The following is a 14,716-nucleotide window of genomic DNA, read 5'->3' on the forward strand; positions in this document are numbered from 1 at the left end:
AGGCACCTGCTTCAGGAAATTCCCTCGGCCCGTCTGACAACTATTTCACAACAGGAGCAGTGACACACCCTTACTCGTGGGCAGGGGGCCGTGGCCTTGCCACTTTTTGGGCGCACGCTCACTCAACATTTGATCCTGTGTTTTCAACGTGCGGACCATCCAGCCAGGCGTTCTCACGTGCTCACGAGATAATCTAACCGGGAAGGAGCACTGTGGTTCCACTCAGACAAAGTAGACGTAAAAGAGAATTGTGATTGAATGCTCACGAAAAAAGTGAGTGCTCTGAAAATTTACTTCAGAGCGTCGAAATCTTTACTGCTTAAACACAGCTCCTAGATTAAGAAAACGCCTAGACTTGAAGCAGCCATGATAGTTACACATGTGATAAAGTCAGAGTGTGTGAATTACTAAGTCCATCTCAGTAAACATAAGGAATGGCCAAAGTAATTAGGAAGTGCTGATCTTTTCCCCAAATCCAAACAAATGACCCCAGAATGTGTCATCGTAAACACCGATTGTATTTGCAAAGTGTCTTAGTTTGTGTCCCCCAACAGCAGTTCCTGAGTCAGGATTCAAGGGCCAGTAACTGATTCCAGAGACGATCCAGGCGGCAGCATGGAGGCTGAAGCGGGGGACGTGGGGAAGGGGAGGAGGCCAACAGAGGTGGGAAGCCCCCACTGGGCCTCAGCAGTCACAGCCCCTCGGGTGCTGCCCCCACGGACCGGGTCAGGACCTGGGTCTCACAAGGCCTCAGCAGTCACAGGGTTCCCGCTTGGACACAGGCCCAGGGGTTACTGCACAGCAGAGTGGGGGAGTAGGGCACACGGGCTCCAGACCAGCAATGCCTCGCCGAACGGAGGGGCGCACAGTCCCCAGCCCTGCACGCTGGCCCTCGTGGGCTGGAGGAAACAGCCAGGCACAGATGTGCGGGTGCTGGTAGGAGGGGAGTCTGGCAAACCCCGGGATGGCGAGGGCCCAGGGCACGAGGAGGGCGCCCACGGCTCCGTGCCTCTGCCTCGTCTACTGCCTGCCTGCTGCTGCAAACCGCGAACACCCTGGTTTCCCAAAGAATATACTGGCTTCATCTCTTAATGACGGATCAGAATCCAGGGTCATTTTTCAGAAAGGATGGCCAGATGCAAAGTGTCTGTATTCCGAGTTTGAACCTAAAGCCAAAAAGTAGTCTGTGTCAGCTCGACCTGTGACCCCACTCTGCCTTGGTGGGGGCGGGGGCAGGAGGTGGGGGCTGCTCGTCCACGAGGGGACAGTGGAGCGTAATCCTAAAGGCAAGAGTGTTCCTGGCGAGCTTCCTTTCAAGTAACTTACCTGGAGAGGACAGTGTTTAGGGTCGACAGCGATCTTGCTAAGCATACACAGTAGGCACCTGGGCCAAGAATTAATTAGAAATAAAGCTATTACAAGATCGAGGCTGGTGGAACAGAAAAGTGTGCTTTATCTGTATAAATAGACGTGGAGTGGAAGGGCCGGAGGGTGGAGGGAGCCGGTCACCAGGGTCGTGCGGCTCCGGGGGGGCCGTGTAGAGGTGCAGCCGGCCAGCAGCACTGTGTCTACCGGTGACTTGACCAGCTGCCGCGACGCACCCAACGGAGCCCCCACCTCCCCCCGTTGTGTTTGTCTGCAGAGCGAGTGGCCGACAAAGACGCTGTTAATTCTCAGGATCGGAGAGGGAGGTTAAAAGAAAAGGCAGACTTTCTCCCTCCTGTTGAAAAGCTAGGCCTGAGTGAGCTGGGCAAGTCCACTGCCTCCCCAGAAGACCGGCCAGGCGAGGAGGAAATCCGGCGCTTTTGGAGGCTGAGGCAGGAGATTGTCGAGAAGGAGCGGGAGGAAGTGCTTGCAAAGCAGCTCTTACCGGCAGAGTTACCTGCAAACCTCAAGGCGGCTCTGAACACGAAGGAGAAAGAACATTCCGGCTCCAGACACGCTCTCAGGTAAAATTTAAAAGCCGGGGTGTATTTTCTTGATCTTGCCAACATTGTAATACCATTTTTCGTGATCTTTTAAAACATCAGGTAGATGTCTGTGCCCTGTCGGCATTTGTCATGTGGTGGATGCTTGCCTGGTTTGGGATTACGGTTACCCAGAAACTCAGACCCTGTGCGTGTGCGTGTGCACGCATGCGTGTGGATGGAGGGACAAAGAAAGAGAATGTTTACTGGTGAATATAGCTCATACACTCACACGAGGGGGCAGTACCATTCCAGGGGGACAGAAATCGGCCCCTGGGGAGCACAGAATCCCAGCGGTTACTGTGGTTTGTGGCGCTGCGCGGCACAGCCCCCACGGACGGCAGGGACGCGTGTCCAGTGGTCCGCGGTGTCTGTGGCCCCGCTCCGTAGGGGGGCCGTTAGGAAAAGTAAGTCTGAAAGGCTGGGGTCCGGCCGATGGAAAACTTCCTTCCCCGTGAAAGGTGTTCGGGGGCTCATTGTGCCATTCTTTCTCCCGTCCTGGGGTTGGAAAACTCTCGGGAGAAAACCAAAGTGTTGTCGACCGGTTCCAACCTGGGAGGCGCTGGGGGTGGGCAGTGTGGGTGTCCAGCTGCAGCCAGCTCAGCACTGAGTCCCCGGGGCCTGACCCCCGCCCCCGCCCTCCCTCAGTTCCCCCGTCTCGTTATGGACAAGGAGGAGGCCGTCCTCTCTGCAACTGCACTTGTCTTTCTGGTTCCCAGACACCCAGAGCCTTCCGAGGCAGGAGCCCCGGGTTGCCGGGCCCTGGGAGCGGCCAGGCCTCGGGCTTCCGGGGGCTTCCGTGGGCGCCCGTGGGCGTTCACCATCGGCCCCCACGGGCCTTGCTCGGACGTGTTGCGTGTTTGTGTTCTAGCACGTGCCGTCCGCGGGGGAGTGTTCACCGCGGGGTCTGTGACGGTAGAAGGAAGATGTCCTCCCTCAGGAGCATCCTGCCGGCCCTGGCGCCACGGCAGCGAGTGGGGCTTCCCTCCAGGAGAGCGGAGGACAGCGGGGCCTTGGCCCCCAGGGGGCAGCGCGTAAGGTGAGTGATCTGGCGGGGCCTGCCTCTCTCTGGGGAAGGCTCTGCTCTTGCCTCCTCTGGGGTGCTCTGCTGGCTGTCTCCCTCGGGCGGGAGCCTGTGGGCACAGGCCTCGGGGGGTCGTTGCGTCTTCTCAGATTCCTTGTTCTTTCTTAATCCCCTCCTGCCCTCTTCCAGATCACCTGGCTCTTCTAAGGAAGGTTGTGCATTGAAGCCTTGCTCCCTGGAGCCTGGGGGGCTCAGTCAGTTGAGCGTCGACTCTCGGTTTTGGCTCAGGTCATGATACGGGGTCGTGGATTGAGCCCCAGCCCGGTCAGGCTCTGTGCCGAGCCTAGAGCCTGCCTGAGGCCCTCCCCCTCCCCCTGCCCCTCCCCCACTGACACACGGGCCCGCTTTCGCTCGCTCTCTCTAGCTCTAAAGAATAAAGTTGAAAATTAAAACAAGGATGCAGTTGGGGTGCCCGGGTGGCTCAGTCGGTTGAGCGTCCAACTTCGGCTCAGGTCACGATCTCCCAGTTCGTGGGTTCGAGCCCCGCATTGGGCTCTGTGCTACCGCTCGCTCAGAGCCTGGAGCCTGCTTCGGATTCTGTGTCTCCTTCTCTCTCTGCCCCTCCCCCGCTCATGCTTTGTCTCACTCTGTTTCTCAAAAATAAATAAATGTAAAAAAAAAAAAAAAAAGAAGCACCCACCGATACAGTTCCCTCTTGCCCCTGCCTGGGTGGCTGTGTGCTGCCTGCAGCTGCGGTCAGCCTCACGGGGGACCGGGCCGGGGCCTGTCCTCACCGGCTCCTCTGTCCTCCAGCTCCGCCGGCCGCCCGTCTCCACTGCGCTCTGGGCCCCAGGAGGCCGTCCAGCATGGACTGCGTCCACGGCACCCCAGTGCCCCTTAACTTCTGGCTGGGTTTGGCCAATGGGGGGCCTCAGCAGGAGATCAGAGAGGAGGCGGAGAGGGAGGGCAGGGTCCTACTTCCCCCTGCACCTCCCTGTAAGTGCCGCCTGGGTCCTGGCAGCCTCTCCGTCCCTCCTCCCCGGGGCTTGGGGTCACAGGGCTCCTGCTCTGTCCCTGGGGCCGCCTGCCACACCCCGTGTGAATAGACCCTCCTCAGTCCTGAAATCTCCCCGCACAAGTGCGTTTACTCTGGGAACTCTGATGGGACAGACTGCCCAGGAACAGTGTGGCAGGGGTGCGCCCGTGTCCTCCCCGCGCCGGACATGCTGACGGGGCCCGACCCTCTCTGTGGAAGGAGGGAGGTGTCCGGCCCTCAGAACTGGTCAGGACTCGCCGTGTTCCACCCCCTGCGCTGTCATCCTGATGACAGACGTGCGGCTGATGCCTGGAGTCCCGGCTCCAGGGCACGTTCACACTGGTCATCAGCCACATGCCAGGCAGGCCCCCGGCTGGAGCTCAGACCGCCCCCCCCGGGTCCCCCAGAGAGTCCTCCGGCTGGAGTCCCGGATCTGCTGCTTTACCACCAGCTCCAGGTGTGGGTGGGCCAAGCACAGGTGGCTTTGCAGGGCGGTTCTGCAGGCCCTTCTGGAGCAAACGTACTGGCATGACCGTGACCGCTGGGGCGCCTCTCACGGTGCTGCAGGAGGGTCCCCCTCCCCACCTCCCTCCAGGCTCCTTTCTTTATGGTGTTTTGTGACACCCACCCAACCCGCCCTTCTGGACCCCCTCATCCCTCGCTCTGCCTTGTGTCAGTGCGAGTCCTACGATCTGGACAGCGTGCAGGGAGGTGGCACTTGGGGTGGCTGTGGTCACCGTGGCGTGTGGCCGGGAGGACATGTGCTTCCTGCCACGAGGTTGGGCTCGAGCAGCGCCCAGGATGCTGCACAGCTCTGTGGGAGGAGATTCTTGAATACCAAGGGCAAGCGAGCGCTGTCTTCTTGGTTTCTCTGCTTCGGGCCTGCGCTGGCGTTCTGTGGTCCCTTGGTGACAGCGTGGTGCAGAGTCCCGTCCTGTGGCGTAGACTCAGCACAGCCCCGTGGACCCCCGTCACGCCACCTGGTTATCTGTGCACATGCAAGCCCTCGGAGCGTCCCCCTGTGCCTCTCCGGGAGTGGGTAAGGGGTAGTGGACGCTCGGGTGGAGCCCCTGTCCAGGGGCACGGCAGGGGCCAGGTCGTGGAAGGCCACAGCTCCATTTGAGGAGACGAGTGGTGGAGCCTGGCTCAGCTGGGGGAGGGGGCTCAGGAACCTCCTGGGAGCGGCCTCGCAGGGGCGTGGGGCTGGGGAGAGAGCTTCCAGACTCCAGAATGCGAGCTGGGTGGAGCCCAGGGCCAGGTGAGGATTTGCTGGGACCCCACCCCATCCCGGAAGCTGCAACCACGGCCAAACCAGGAGCTGGTCTTTCCGTTTAGTTCAGAAATTGCACACGCATCCGGTGTGGCAGCCCCACCTCTGCGGGGCAGGCAGTGAGTCCAGTGGATACCGTTGGAAGGTCACCGCGCAGGGCCAGGCTGTGCCGGCAGCGTGGAGGCTCCCTGGTGGAGGGGATTGGGGACGGACAGAAGCTCAGCCATAGAAGTGAAACTTGGGGCGCCTGGGTGGCTCAGGCAGTCGAGCGTCCAACTCTCGGTTTCAGCTCAGGTCTTGATCCCAGGGTCGTGGGATCCAGCCTCCCCCCCGCCCGTCAGCTTCTGCACCGAGCATGGAGCCTGCTTGCGATTCTCCCTCTCCCCTACCCCCTCTCTAAAAAAAGGAAGACAGAGAGAGAGAGGAAGGAAGGAACTCAGGTGTCATGGGGACCGTGAAGGCCTCTGATTCCTGAGCTCAGCCAGAGCCCACATCTTCCCTGGGGACAGGGTCCTGCTGCTCAGCCCCGGGGGCTGGGGGGGGGGGGGGCGGCCTGTGTTGTCCCCTCGCGCGGAACTGGCGCCGTGGGACAGGAGCAGACGGGCGCCTCCCGTCTGGGTGGAGGGACGGGAAAGGGTTTGGGGGGAAACTGTGCCGGGGCTGCTTCTGGCTCCACGGCTAACGTGCCGCGTGTCCTCCCCAGAGACGAAGGAGCGCCGCGGGAGTGGCGGGAGCGAGCCCGGACCCAGAGGACAGCGGAGGCGGCCCTGGGCAAGCCCCCGCCTCCCCAGAGGAGTCTGCTACAAGGACGCCAGCGGGAGGGGTCTCATCCCGTCCGGGGGCCACGGTGCCCGCTGCAGAGGTGGAGCCTGCGGCCCGCTGACAGACCCATTTCCTCTCATGTGAGGAGCCAGGACTGGGGGTGGGGGACGCGGGGGAGGGGCTGGGGGGGGGGACCAGACGCTCCACGCCAGGCTGGGCGCCGGGCCCGCTCTCCGCCCACGGGAGGCTCGTGTCTGGCCGGCCGGCCGCCAGCGCTGTCCCAATGGGAACGTCCGTGCCCAGTCCTGCTGCCACCTCACGTTCCTTGTGAGGCCTCTGTCCTTTCAAGCAGAGCAACCGTCACCTGAAGAGAAAAGCCACACGGAGCCCTTTTATCCAAGTGCGGGGTCTGGTAGGATGCCCACAGTTCCGACGCCGGTGCCCACGGGGCTGGCCCCTGGGTCCTCGGAGCGCCAGGTGGAGCCGGGACTGTGACCGCGGCCCTTCCCACGGGGCGTGTTTGCTCGTGCCTGTACTTCTCACTAAGGAGACCTGGCCGGGGGGACGGGAGAGCGGGTGGCTCTCAGACCTTCTAGGCCCCGAGACACCTGACTTCCCCGCAGACACTTAGTGTTCCTTTACCGTGAGAGCCACATCAGAGCCACGGCAAGTCGGGGGGAAGCGGCGCCTCCCGCCTCCTCTCGCCGTGTGGCCTCCCCGGGCGGGCTGCCCTCCGCTCCCGGCCCGGCACGCACGCCTGCCTGCGTCCTCCCATCCCGTCTTCTCTGTCACCACCCGCATTTTTGCACAACACGTGAGCATCCAAGATCCGTGTGCCGTCGCTTCAGGAACAGGGCGACTTGCACACTCACACCTTCTCGAGGAAGCCGTCCGAGCTCGGTCGCAGCAGCGCAGTGGAAACAACTGGCATGCCGGGAGATGGGTGGCTGTAAGTTGTATCCCAAGTTCGGGGTCACCCCGTGGCCACGGAAAAGGGTGAGCTAGCAGGATACCCCACTGACACGAGAGTCTCGAAGGCGTTCTAGGACAGCACGAGCTGAGACCCCGTGTGAGACTCACACTGGCCTGTGAGACCGCGGCCTGATGAGAAATACATTGTGCTTTGCCCCCACAGACCTGCGAAACCCCATGGGGCCGGGGGTGACGGGCGCGTCTTATTACCGTAGGGAGCGCTGGGAGCCGGCCTCAGCTGATGCTGACGGGCGACTCAGGGTGGGGCCTCGTCACGTGGCTGGTCCCCAGAAAGACCGCCTGAGCGCGGCCTGCAGCTTTCAGCCCCATCCCAACGGCCCCGCAGGTGCGGGAGGGTGGCACCCAGAGAGGATGTGCAGCTCCTCACACTTCCCCACGCCTGTCCCGTGCGCCCCCACCCTTTCCTGTGAGCCCCCTGCCTGTCCCATGCACCCCCCCCGCCTGTCCTGTGTGCCCCCCCACCTGTCCCATGTGGGCCCCTCCCCCCCACCCGGCCCCAGGGGCCCCCCCAACCGCACCAGCCGCCCCCCCCCCCCCCATCTCATCGCGTGTGGCCCTGCGAATCGTCCGTGTGGCAGTTCCCGCAGCTGCTCCCAGGCTGCAGCCTCCGCTGTGCCCTGAGCTCTGTGAGCTGCTCTAGCGCGTGACTGACCCTGAGGGGCTGTGGGAGGCCCGGCTGGGAGCCGGTCAGCTGGCGGTGAGGGGCAGCTTGGACTCAGGCAGGGCGGCCATGAGGACGTGAGGAGACCCAGTGGTGTCGGCTGCGGGTGGAGGAGAATTGCCACCCTTGTGGGAAACCCCCCAGCCATTGACCTTGGGGCAGGGTCCTTCCAGGGGCCAACACCCTGCCCAAGGGGCTCGGCGGGAAGCCACGCTGTGCCGGAGGCTGGGAGGGGACGGCAGCCATCCGCGCCACATCCCGCTTCTTCCTCTGTTGCAGAGGACGCCCTCGCCTCCCTGAGGCCTACGAGGTGCGTAAAATATTTCTGGGACTTTCTGAACATGCAGGAAGGATGTTGTGAGGCTGGGTGTCCCCGCGGGGTCAGGGCTCGGGCTTCTTCAGATGCTTCACCCTCACCTCCTCCCCCCCCCCCCCACCGACCCCCCAGCCGAGCCGAGCATATGAAAGCAAACCCACACGGCGTCCTTGACCTACAGCCAGTTAATGTGCCGTGGAAGGATCAGGACTCTTAGCGGGACCGCGATGCAGGACTGCCGGAAAACAATTAGGAAACCAGTGCTTACAGCCCCACGGCCGCCGTGCCCAGCACTCCTGTGAGCGGCCAGACCAGGCTCGGCTTGTCCCCTGCCTCCCGGAGCGCCAGCTCCTGGCCCAGGGCCTGTGCCCCATTGTCACCCAGGCCCCCTGGAAACGCCACTCTGCAAATGCCCAGCTGTCCCTTCCCGGCCAGCCCCTGGCTTCCCGGCTCTGCTGCGGAGGGGTGCTAGGCTCTGCTGCGGGGTCGGGGCATCTCAGCCCTCCCCTCTCCCACCCACGCACCCCTTCCCACCCGCTCTTGCAAAGCTTGACTACTCCCCTGGCCTCTGCCGTTCAGTCAGCAGGTGACCACAAGGAGAAAAGAGAGGCCACCAGGCGGGCACGCACAGGCTCTGCCGTCTCCTCCCCTGGGCCTCTGCCAGTGCCCCCTCTGTGGCCCCAGTTCTGTTGCTCCCGGCCTCCCGGCGCTTTGCTGTGGCACACGGACCCCTTCCCTCGGCTGGTCCCGGCACCATTGCCCAGGCCCGCCCGTGGTGCCGCCCCGCTCCTGGATGGCAGGTGCCCTGTTTCCCTTGCAGCTCCTCTCCTCTCGAGCGTCCCCCCTGACCCCGTGAGAAGCTGCTTGTGTCCTGCCACCTTCCTCGGGTCAGGCGTCCCCAAGGCTGGCTCTGTCCCCAGGAGCCAGGCCTCATCATCTCTACCTCCATCCCTGGGTCTCTCCAGCAGATGGTCACAAGCAGTCCTCTGACACTGTGTCCTCACAGCTCACGGGCACCAGCCTCCGTGTCTGTGTCTCCTGACTGCCCTCCTCACCCTGTTGTACCTCGCCCCCAGTGCCCTCCGGAGCCTCTTTGTCATCCTACCTAGACCCTCTTCTTTGCCACAGGGCCTTTGCACAAGCATCTCATCCCCTTGCCCGCTGGGCCCCCACTCTTCCGCGGATCCTCAAAGCGTGTGTGGCCACTCTGGAAGGTTCCCTTTGCTCCTAGACCTGCACAGGCTCCTGGGGTCCCAACCCCCTGCCAGCCAGGAATGTGCCGGTAATCCTCCCCCCAACCAGGCTTCCGACTCGGCCAGGCTCTGGCTTCTCGGGCCGGACACATGGGATCCGTGGTCACCTGTGCCAGGTGTCGCCTGTTGCTGTCCGTCCAGCTCCCCCTCAGCCCGCCCTGCAGGATGCCGATCGGGGTGGACCCGGCAGGGGGCTCCCAGTGGCTGGCTCAGGGCTGCCGGGGTTGGGGGGGTGCCTGAGTCAGGCTGGACTCTTCCTGTGTCCGGGCCCTGAGTGCACGCGGCCCCACAGCAGCGCTCCTGTCCCGTTGGCGCCCGGGTCCGGGGTGCACCCGCCTCCTGCCGGCTGCAGGGACCCCCTCCCAGCCTCTCCCCACATCGCACAGGCGGTTGTCAAGACCAGGAGACCACTGAGCCTGCTGGGGCTGCCGGCTCCCGGCCCCGTTGGCGGAGCTGTATTTAAGCGCCACTAACGGTGGAGGCTGGCGACTGGCGCTGCGTGGAAGCCTTCCTTCTGTAAGATGGGGGTGAAATCCACACGTCACGTAAAACGTGTGAACTGTTTTCAGGTGTCCAGTTGAGGAGCACCCAGCACGCTCACCCCACGCACAGCCACCCCCCCACCCGCTCTGTCCCCAGGACTCTCCCGTCCCCCCGAAAGGAAGGTCTGTCCCCATCAGACACCAGGTCCCCGTCCCCTCCCCTGCTCCCTCTGTCTGTCTGCCCTCTGTGAACATGACGGCTCCGGGGACCTCGAGAGGGTGGGGGTCACACCGGACCTGTCCTTTTGCGTCCGGCTTCTGTCACCGGGCATCGCGACCTCGGGGCTCCTCCGCGCGTGGCAGGCGTCTCCCTCCCGCGAGGCCGGGGGACGTCGTGCCGTGTGGACGGACCGCTGCGTTTACCCGCTCATCCACAGTGGACGCTCGGGTCCCTTCCACCTGCGGGCTCCTGTGAATCTGCTGCCGTGCACACGGGGGTGTCTGAGGCCCCGCTTTCAGTTTGGGGGGGGGCGCCCAGGAGTGGGATCGCTGGAGCTAGCTTCTATTTGTACACGGTTTACTCTAGTGGGCAATGTGACGTCCACAACACTCTGCAAGAAGAGGAAGGTTATCCTGTTCTGTATAATCTGTGAACCACACGGACATGCTGTGCATAGTCGCTGTTGTATTTTGTAGCATAGAAACTTAAAAATACTTGTATGATCTGGAGTGGCAAAAAGCCTCACAAATCAAATAGGAAATACAGAATCTTTGGAACTACAGATAGAAAATTTTAACTTCGGGGCGCCTGGATGGCTCAGTCGGTTGAGGTCATGAGTTTCAGTGACCTCGTGGTTTGTGAGTTCGAGCCCCGTGTCAGGCTCTGCGCCGACAGTGTGGATCCCGCTTGGGATTCTCTCTCCCTCTCTCTCTGCCCCTTCCCGCTTGTGCGCCCTCTCAGAAAATGAGTAAATAAACGTAAAGAGAGAAAAATTTAACTTTATGAAACTGAAATTTCTAGACAGCCCGGAGTACCGTAATCAAAGTCAAAAGATACAGGCTAACACTTGTACTTGGGACAAAGGCCGCTGTCTGAGATCTGAAGAATGATCACCAGGCTGTTTTAAGTTAAAGAGCTCAGGAGGAACGTGGGCGGAGGCAGACAGGCTGTCCCCGCAAGGGACCCCCCCAGTGGCAGTAAAGACAGGACAGAGGCTCCGTCTGCTCAGTGGCTGCCACGCCATCACCCGCTAGGGCCACGCGTTCCCAGCCACCGTGGCCGCTGCTGTTGCTGCAACGTGTTGGAAAATACCTAAGTTAAAAATCCCAGCTTCTCTGAGCTCTTGGTGACCCCGTGCTTTAATACACGCAGTCCGACTCCTGGCATCCACGTACGGAGACGCGCGTCTGTGGGCAATGTGGCAGAGGGAACGTGGACCCGTGAACACCGGCACCGCCGGCCTCCCCAGGAAGCGGCTGTGTGTGGGCTCTGTCCCCAGAAGGTGGAGGGCTGGCGGCCTGCAGGGCGTGGGGGCGCCGCTGTGCCTCCTGTCTGTCCCTGCTTGTGGTCCGTGCTTTCATCAGAGGACTGGGTATGTGGGACGTCTTCCTCCTCAGTGTTTGTACTGATAGCAAACTGTGGCTGGGGGCTTCTTTCCAAATCATACACTTTTAATTAAGAACAATAGTTACATTACTGACTTTAGAAAACACCTACTGAATTTATATTTGTCTTCTCTTCCTGTTGGAGAAATGTTTAGGAGTCCTCCTGGGAAAGTGTGGCGGCCCCCTCCCTCCCCCACCCATCCACTGGGATTAAGCCAGCTCCGGCCCCACCCCCAACCCCCGACTCTGCCCCTCCCCCCTCCCTCTCTCACCCCCACCCCCATCCCCTGGGGTTAAGCACCTTCCCAGAGTCAGGCACATGAACCAGGCAGACCAGGTCCTGCCCTGCTAATCCACTTAGAGGTGTTGTGGCACATGAGGTGATTATAGACACAGTCTGGGTAGCAGCTGCAGACTTCAGCCGGAGGAGCCCCTGGTCGGAGCCCCGCCTCCCCTCCCCGGGAGTCCCCCTGCCCTCCCTGCCCTCCCTTCCCTCCCTGCCCTTCTCCCCACACCCACACTTGCCATGTCTCTCCCTCTGCCCACCTTGCGATGCCCTAAAGGGCGTGCTCTCCTTTCAGGGGTAGGCACATGTGAACAGAGGCACACACACAGACACACAGGCCCAGGTGCACACACACAGGTGCCCTCAGGTACACACACAGGCACATGCACAGGTAGGCACATGAACAGGTACACGTACACAGATGCACTCAGCTACACACACAGGCACACACATAGGTGTGTACACACACAGATGCACTCAGGTATACACGGGCACAGGTGCACACACATAGGTGCACACACACACACACAGGTCTAAAGCCCCCTGGCATAGGGAGAGATCAGTCTGGTTCTCAGGCTTGCTCACTGAGAGTTGGGGAGTGTCTGAGGTGTCTCAAGGGCACAGGGCCACACCAAAGGAGACATTTACAAAGCCCACCTGCCATGGGAGCATATCATAGGTGGGAGTCAGGAAAGTGGAGGCAGCAGCTGGTTAGGACACTAGGAGAGCCAGGCAGACACCTGGGTGTGGCCCAAGGAGGGAGGAGGGAAGGAAGGCTCTAGAAAGGCAAACCCAGGTAGGGGTTGGGAAGACGAGGAGGAAGGGGGATCGTGCAGGCGATGAAAGGTGCGACTCCGGAGAGGTGGATGAGGAAATCCAAGAGCCCAGGTGACCAGAAATCCTGGCATCAGGTCCTCAGACCCTTAGACGTAAGGAGTATTCCAGCATTGACGGTGCTGCTTGGACATATGTTATGCAGTGCCATAACTTAGAAAGGAAATTGTTTCCAAAATGAATTCACATGGCCTGCGATTCTCAGAGAGCTTCCAGAAACACGTGAACCTTTATCGCATCTTGCTCTGCCCTAGATGTGCCCTCTCTCCGCCATCCGTGAACTTGGGGCTGCCGGGGAGGGTCCTGGCGCTACCGGAGGACACGTTTGCGCCCCGCCGGGCATCCTGTGATGGGGGCGGTGCCGCATCCCACCTGGGGCCGGGGACTGGCAGACAGGAACGCTGTTCCCTACCTGCATCCCACGGATTTTGCAGGTTCTCACTTGGAATCGGTGGGCTTTATCAGGAAAAGCCAACCCCAAGTGCTTCTCCTGGGTTTTCAGCATTTATCCGTGCTGATCCGTGACGTCATGGATCTAAGAGCAGTGAGTTTATAAATACAGGCTGTCCCAACGACAGGACACTTCCTACCTTCTCACAGGTCAGTTGTGCAGGAGCACTTACCTATTAGCTTGAAACTCAGTGATCCAGGGGCGCCTGGGTGGCGCAGTCGGTTAAGCGTCCGACTTCAGCCAGGTCACGATCTCGCGGTCCGTGAGTTCGAGCCCCGCGTCGGGCTCTGGGCTGATGGCTCGGAGCCTGGAGCCTGTTTCCGATTCTGTGTCTCCCTCTCTCTCTGCCCCTCCCCCGTTCATGCTCTGTCTCTCTCTGTCCCAATAATAAATAAAAAACGTTGAAAAAAAAATTAAAAAAAAAAAAAAAAAGAAACTCAGTGATCCAAAATACAGCCGCACCCACTCGAGAGGCGTGGAACCCATTCTAGAGCACGGCTCCTGTCCGCCGTGCGGACAGAATTGCAGGCAGCTCTCCAGGCCCGCTGGCATCCCCCCTCGGACCCTGCCCTCCCACCGACCAGCGTCCAGCCAGCGGCCTCCTCGGAGGAAGGATGCGTCTACTGCCTGCGGGCGGTTGGCTTCGTGTGAACGGCAGCATTTCCTTGGGTTCCTGAAAATATCTTGCCTTTTCCTAGGTGGTGTCAAAGATTCCCTGTGCCGTGGATTTGGCAGACAATGAGAAAATGCCAGTGAATCCACCCGGAAACGTGAGGCAAAGCAAAGAGAAGTCCTCGCAAACAAGTGAAGAAATGAGGTTGGTCCCGGGGTCCGAGTTCAGGCCCGCTGCCCGCTGGTGGCCGCGCTCGCACCCCAGCACTCACTGGCACCTGCTGGCATCTGGGGCAGGCCGGGGGAGGGGGAGGGGGAGCGGGGGCGGGGCAGGGCGGGAACAGCAGCTGCTGGGGGCGTGGCATTTCTGCAGTTTTCCCGGTGCGGTGCGGGTGACCAAGCACACCCCCGATGCTGACCCAGCATCTGCACCCCGGGAATGACCGCTGGGCCCTTCACCCTTCCCCAGCTGCTGCACACCGGAAGTAGACCTGTGTGCCTGTGTGCGTGTGCGTGCACGCGCATTTTCCTCTCGGCTCTTTCACTCGCAACACACTTGATGCTGTGACTGTGCTGTTCTGCACCCTGCACCCCTCCCGGGCACGCGGGGAGAGCCATGGGCGGCCGGGGACACTGCTGGACGGGGCTCCCGTGCCCCTTCTTGCCGGCGCCGCCCTGGGCGCTCCGAAGCCGAGCGGAGGCGAGCTCTGGGCGTGGGTGGGGGGCTCACGTGCTCGAGGGAGGACCGGCCTGGCCTGCACCTCCCGGCTCTGCCCACCGCCGTGTTTCCACATTCTGGGGACCAGGAGGCCCAGAGGAAGGTCGTCCTGGTGTGACGCGTGGACGGCGAAGGGGTGTTCTTTTCTGGGGAGTCATTCGTGTTCATGCCCAGAACCCCGGGGACAACCCTGCAGGTCCGCAGACAGGACCCACCCCAGCCCGTGGAATGGCTTAGATGGAAATGGACGGCATGCAGCTGTCCCCACAGCACACGAGCGTGTGCCCGCGGACCCCGACTGCCCTGTGGGCAGGGCTTTCCTGAGAACCGGGGTTCAGAGGTGCCGATGCTGCGGTCTGTGCAGGGCAGGACTGGAGGCCACCGTCCTGCCTGTGTCCATTATGCTGAAAAGCAAACAAAGCAGACACAGAGGCTGCTGCTGGGGC

The 14,716-nt window shown here is 61.6% G+C and overlaps 1 protein-coding gene and 1 long non-coding RNA gene across 11 annotated transcripts in view; both read left to right on the top strand.

Annotated features, from left to right (window-relative positions):
- Positions 1-14,716, top strand: part of LRRC27 (leucine rich repeat containing 27) — a 37,022-nt gene that overhangs the window by 14,816 nt on the left and 7,490 nt on the right. For 8 of the 9 annotated variants that reach the window (XM_040486843.1, XM_040486840.1, XM_040486841.1 and 5 more), the window contains 4 exons: positions 1,643-1,949; positions 2,839-3,006; positions 6,001-6,199; positions 13,639-13,757. In XM_040486843.1, the coding sequence (XP_040342777.1) occupies positions 1,643-1,949; positions 2,839-3,006; positions 6,001-6,199; positions 13,639-13,757 (793 nt within the window). Of the gene's footprint in view, positions 1-1,642; positions 1,950-2,838; positions 3,007-3,680; positions 5,067-6,000; positions 6,200-13,638; positions 13,758-14,716 lie in introns of those variants that run through there. The other variant, XM_040486849.1, reaches the window with a different exon arrangement.
- LOC121037410 (uncharacterized) lies at positions 6,225-10,546 on the top strand. Of its 2 annotated transcripts, none has more exons than XR_005793765.1 (2): positions 6,225-7,008; positions 7,195-10,546. It is a non-coding gene; the product is annotated as an uncharacterized LOC121037410 (long non-coding RNA). The 2 variants fall into 2 exon arrangements; XR_005793766.1 differs by having other exon boundaries at positions 7,247-10,546.

Source organism: Herpailurus yagouaroundi, unplaced genomic scaffold (genome assembly GCF_014898765.1).
Source record: "Herpailurus yagouaroundi ecotype Mexico unplaced genomic scaffold, PumYag 163, whole genome shotgun sequence".
NCBI classification, from domain to species: domain Eukaryota; kingdom Metazoa; phylum Chordata; class Mammalia; order Carnivora; family Felidae; genus Herpailurus; species Herpailurus yagouaroundi.